This window comes from Cydia strobilella, chromosome Z, assembly GCF_947568885.1.
Source record: "Cydia strobilella chromosome Z, ilCydStro3.1, whole genome shotgun sequence".
NCBI classification, from domain to species: Eukaryota; Metazoa; Arthropoda; class Insecta; order Lepidoptera; family Tortricidae; genus Cydia; species Cydia strobilella.
The window spans coordinates 46,338,973-46,345,339 of NC_086068.1; the positions used below are offsets into that span (position 1 = coordinate 46,338,973).

Sequence of the window (6,367 nt, forward strand, 5' to 3'; positions counted from 1 at the left end):
CACGTAACAAATTTATATGTTTTGGTATGACAGGCTGCAGGAGATCGAAATGCAAATATGTGGCGGAAGCTCGCTGAGCTCCCAAGAGGAGAATGAGCGCAACCGTGAAAGCATCATTTAACAGCGCGCCTCGCCCCCGGCTGCGGTCCCGCGGCCGCTGCCGCCCCGGCCCGTGTTGCGGCTGTCTGCCGTTTTCTAACCTGCCCGAGCGCAGAGCCCACGTCGTCGATGCGCATGCGTGACCGCGTTCGCCATCGCAACGCCCTGACGTTATGCACCTATTCGACGCCACAGAGTGTTATCGATCCTCCTAGTACTTTGAGAACTTCCTTTGTTACGAAGAATGATTGCAATGTGGTTTTACAATGGATAAAATAAATGTTATAATATTTAATACGAATTAACTTTATCAAATTTATACATATACGTAGTATAACGACTCGCTACTGTTTGTCGAGTGACCGTGGAGTGAGATTATGCCGAGACAATATCGTACCTATGTAAAGTCGTTTAAGTGCATCGAGATGTGTCGAGTGCTGGAGAGAGTGGGAGCGGCTAGGTGCGCTCGAAATGTGTCGAGTGCTGGAGAGAGCTAGTGCGCTCCGGTTTTCAGTTTCGAGTTATATCGAGATGTGTCGAGTGCTGGAGAGAGTGGGAGCGGCTAGTTAAGTGCGCTCCGGTTTTCAGTTCCGAGTTATTTTCGCACAAGGAGTAGGTACTTCTCTCTGGATGGACGTTGATGCAAATTATTTTCTTTCTAAGTCAATCTATGTCGTGCATACCTCGTGTCTATGTTAACGACGTTTGGTTTATTACTTAAATTAGATAAGAGTATGGAATAGATTATTATATACATATATATATATATATATATCTATTGAATTTATGTTTTATTTGTTTTTGCAGGTGTTGTTTATCTATCACAAAATATTTACGTCTTGAATTTGAAATTACATTTTGGAAATATTGAACGTTAAGCATAGTTATCATTATTCAAATGACTATTAGTGAGTAACTAACAAATGAACTAAACTAATAAGTCAAGAATTTTATTTTATTTCAAACATAGAAGATGGGTGATATTACCCTATCCATTATATCTGAGCTTTAATTATAATAAACTCCGTAAGACTTTACCATGTTCTTTGAAGTCTTTTTAGAAGCGTTGATTCCATACACCAGTCTGTCATGTATAACGTAAATAAATCAGTCGACTCTTAATAGTAAAGGTCAGGTGGGGTAAGACGAACATAGTTTATTTTACTTGAAGCAAGATCCAAGTGTTAAAAACCTATACAAGTGTTCCTTCTATCCCGGTGTTCCTCTTTTTCCACCGAATCTTATAATGTGTTCACCAGAAAAAGATACGGCTGTTTTATTTACGGCGATAAAGGTGGTATCAGCCATACGAGTATACCCTCTGGTGTCTGGTTAGCATTTTCATTGACTACCCATGTATATATTATTGAATTTCTTAAGTAATTAACACCGGTAACTCGGAGTGATGAAATCGACCATAGTATACCTATTGTATTACCAACGTGAACGAAGTGAGTACTACCTACCTAACGAGTAAGAAACTTAGCTGTAAATGAATAAGTAGATCACTTTGGGAACTTCAGATGATCAGTAACGTACTGCCAGACATAACTAGAAACTTTTAGCTAAGTAAGAAGTTTTAATGTAAAATACTATACCATACCAATTAACTGAAAGACGTTTTGTACTTATACTTATACTTTCTATAATATTTATAATTATTTTTCACACGATCGTTACATGATTATTTAACATTAATGTGTTTTAAGTGGGTCTCTATTGTTTCCTGTAAAGTTTTAAGTCATAATGTATTGTTTGTCCGCATTTTCGTTGGTCATAATTTGGTTTTTCTCAGAAACGCGTAACTTTTCAAGAATGTCATAAAACAAAGGGAAGTAATTAAATGATCAGCCATCATTTTTAAAACTGATCTGCAAAAAAAATAGCCATTAAATCATTTGGGCAGCATACAAATATGTTGCCGGCAATAAATAAAAATCGAGCTGCAACTCCTGTTCAGAAAATAATTCACAAACGGTCAACATTATAACCAAATATCCATCTGCTTAATAAATAGTTGAGGTGCAAAATTATTATTTGGTCAGCAAGATTTAAAAATTGGTTGGCAGTTTAATTGAGACGTATGCATGTTAAACAAATGGTAATCTGATATAATAAGATGGGTTGCGTTTGATTTGAAAAATCGGCAGGGTTGCAGGCGGAGCGGAATCGTGCGCGTGCATTTCATTCGATGATTATTAGCAGTTACATTGCGGTGTTCTAACGTATTTGTTGGTGATATTTATCCGTTTTGGTATTTTGAGAGTATAATAGGTGTGAAATGGAAGATATTAGGTACTAGAAAAGTGGGTTAGGTTAGGTTATGCGACCTTCACAGAAAACAACTGCTACTAGAAAAGTGGGTTAGGTTAGGTTAGAACTGCGACATTCACAGAAACAAACTGCTACTAGAAAAGTGGGTTAGGTTAGGTTAGAACTGCGACCTTTACGGAAACCAACTGCTACTAGAAAAATAGGTTAGGTTAGAACTAATTTTTGCGGATCAGTTAAATTGTAATCCAAAATAAAATAGTCCGCTTACCCACTGACTGCTTAACAAAATTTGATTAATGGTAGATCGCTTACTGCCGATCAATTAATTAATTTGCCAACCAAATCAATTTCGAGCAGCTCATTATGACATTAATTGCGAACTGATTTTGAAATACTTGCTAACCTTAAGTTGCTGATCAAATACACGTTTTGGCTGACCAAATATATATTTTTGTTCATCAAAATAGGAATATTTTGCAGATCGATTAAATAACACCCTAAAACAAACCTACCCTAACCTAACCTATCTATGTATACTATACATAGATTGGTTAGGTTAGGGTAGGTATACATTGTATAGGATAACCTTAGAAAAATCCTGAAAAGTTAACGGTTTTAAAATTATGACTAATGAATCTAATGATAATCTGACAATAATTACATTATGACTTTCAATAATTATGTCAAACAAAGGGACCCCGTTTTATGTAACTAAGTGTACGCATTGTTGACGCTTCAAAAGTATTTATTTTATATCCGATTATGTTATGAGATGAGAGCTATTGTGATGCTTACACTACATAAATACATACATATAAGAATATATTACAAAAACCAACCAAATAACCTAATGGTCTGAATATTTGTCAGTTATACGTATGGGTACCTTGATACCTATTTATTTTATATGGAAACCTGTGTTTCATAGCCGCCGAGCATTAGTATTAAATCGAGATGGCACCATCAGTGTAGTATGTCCTCGGAAATTAGTAAAGCTTTGTTGACACGTTCCGGTAGTAAGTAGGTACTAAGCGTACTGACGGCGCCACCTCGGTTCCAGTGCTGAGTAGGCGCAGTCGCAGGCGCAGAGAGCCAGCGCACGACCTTATATTTATTTGATAGCCGCTTTCTCACAATCGATTAATTGAGGGGAAAGCACGACTGATGATCAGAGATATCTACATTGCTACTCGCAAAGTACTTACGAGTAATTACTGTAAAACCGCCCAACTATTCTCCAAAGTTTCCCAACTATAGTCCAAAATCCGAAACTAACTTTCCTTTTGGTGCGATTATTATTTGAAAGGGACTATTCAATGATTTCATAAATGGAAGAAAATCTTTGATAAAAACAAAAAAAACATATGTGGACCATATTTGTAGTACTGGACTGTTGGGTGGTTTTACGGTACGGTACTTATTCAGTTATTAGTTATTATAATGCTGTTAACCTTCGATATTAACTATATATTATTACGTATTTCCTGCGTTACGAATATACAGTTAGAAGCCCGGTTTTATGTTTCCTTGGACGCCCAAAAATATGTTAGATAGGCGATTAAACTTTTGACTGTAAATAATATATTTATTTATTGTTATTATATTCCATAAATTTTCTTCTAACATATTTCTCAATTATAAAGTGGTAAGAGAGATGCATTAATGCGATTGATTATTAACGAAATGCAAGTGCTTCTTAACAGACATAGCAATACGTAGGGTTTTAGGTTTAACATTTTCATCATCGCTATACTTCAATTATGTACGTGACAGACAATGATGTATTTTTTATATATGTGTGAATTTTATGACAGCAGCAGTGAGAGTTCCGGGAAGAAAAGAGTGAAAGATTCAGGTTGATTTTGTTTGCAGTTTCCAGGCTTGCGCAAGTCAAAATGTGAATTAAATTATGTCTCGCACGTGTTTTCTTTTATTGTTAATAAAAAGATTATTATGACATAAATTGTTGACTGGTCTTATTTATGACTACCCATACAGCACAGTAGGGGAGAGTGGGTCACAATGAATCACTTTTTTTTGTAAGAGCTGTACTTGCGCCATTTAATCTTCAAATTGTATTATTTTCTTGTCTTAGCCTAGAGTATCAAGTATTAGTATCTTATCTAACTAAACCTTAAAGGGCCCCACTGACTATCAGTGCGCCGGACGATATCGGCCTGTCAGTTGTTCGGAACTGTCAAATTTTTGTTTTAACTGACAGGCCGATATCGTCCGGCGGACTGATAGTCAGTGGGTCCCTTGAAAAAAGCTGTTAGGAAAGCTAGAAATAAAATAAGATGATTTAAACAAAAGTGGAAAAAGATTCACTGTTACTGATGTGCGGGTAACAGTGGATAACCGTCCCATTAAATGAATCGATAAGAGCTGCTGCATTGATTGACCATTTATCCATCAAAATATATAAAGTTTTATTATATGTGCAAAATTTTGATCATATCCGTTTATCATAATTTTTCAGTGTGCGATGATTTTTTAATCTTATTTTTTGCATACTGGCTACAACTTAAAGAACAGGGATTTCGCTCTTTGCATGGAGATTTATATTAGTTTTCTGCTTCTATTATCATATTTTTTTTTCTAAAAGAAAACTTTTGATCTTTATGCCCGATTTTTCTTTGATCCACTGTGACCCAATTTCATATGATCCACTCTTCCCCATTGATGGTATTGTACGAAAAAACACTCAAAAATGTATTTGTTTGGTTTATGGTTAAAACAAGGCAATAAATAGATTTTTCATGCATTAAAACCATATTTACAATAATGGAAGAATTTGTAATTTGTAATCACAAGCCATGAAGAAAACGATTATTTGAAAATCGTGTAAATAAATAGTTTTACAGCAGAGCTACCTGGTAGCCGATGCTCATTACTACCAATTTTAATTCTGAAGGTGAGATGGTATCTAGTTAGGCAAACGAAGGGGCGTAAAAGCGGTAACGTCGTGAGCACTTACCCTTGTATAATAGTTATTTGTTATACAAGGGTGCAAAGTTGTATTTTACCCGCGAGTGTGGAATTGAAACACGAGCAAGCGAAAGGTTTCTATAGTTGAACCACGAGCGAAGCGAGTGGTTCTAAAATAGAATCCTGAGCGTAGCGAGTGTTTTAACACACGAGAAGTAAAATACATTTGCACCCGTGTGTAACACAAAACTTTTCCCCTCACTATAGCGAGGAAAGTGCAACATCCACAGGCGTTAGATCATCTTCATCAACTGGAATCACTAAATTTTTTGCGATATTATAACAAAAAACTCTGGAAATTCTGTACTTTTACGTGAGAAGTTTTTAAGTAAAATTTTTGTTGTCAATGTTGACATTTCTGACGTATGAAATGTCAATGATGCGTTTTGAAATTGCATCGACTTGTGCGTTCAGAATTTTATTTAACATAATTATTAAAAAACAAGCGTTTATTTTGGAATTTTAAGGTTTATGACTTAAAATCATTAAATAAAGCTAAATCTGGTATTTTTTATTAGATTCTCAAACCATTTATTTAATGATAATTAATATCGAAGCAAAGATAGATATAACTCCGTAATAGATGGATACAGTCTAAGGAAAAAACGTGCCTCGAAATCAAGAAAATTTGATTCTCGTTCAGGGGGCGCTACTAGCTTTGGCCTACTGTCGTATAGATGGCGTTGACGGTTTCGTTTGTTATTTAACAATTTTAACGCATATCAGTGAAAGAACATGGGTCAAAATCATAAAATTAATTAATGCTAATAAAAAAATCAGTTATCCATATTTAAATACATTTTATCGTATTTTTATAAATCTTCATTTTTAGTTTTAAAGTGTGTCGACAGATGGCAGTGAATTTACTGGGGTTACAAAATTTACTATGTACCACTCTAGTATAAGTTACTCTATGATCGAACGAACCATTACCTATATTATGAGCGTTTTACGTTTTGTTATCTGTAAAGCTACTTAAACACGCTCCATCCAAGGTCAATTTACT

The 6,367-nt window shown here is 35.2% G+C and overlaps 1 protein-coding gene across 2 annotated transcripts in view; it reads left to right on the forward strand.

Moving 5' to 3' along the window:
• The window catches only part of LOC134754835 (cyclic nucleotide-gated cation channel alpha-3), an 86,734-nt gene extending 82,398 nt beyond the window's left edge, over positions 1-4,336 (forward strand). For both annotated transcript variants that reach the window (XM_063691267.1, XM_063691266.1), the window contains exon 12: positions 34-4,336. In XM_063691267.1, the coding sequence (XP_063547337.1) occupies positions 34-121 (88 nt within the window). In that variant the 3' untranslated portion in view covers positions 122-4,336. The remainder of the gene's footprint in view (positions 1-33) is intronic.
• The last annotated feature ends 2,031 nt before the right edge of the window (positions 4,337-6,367 follow it).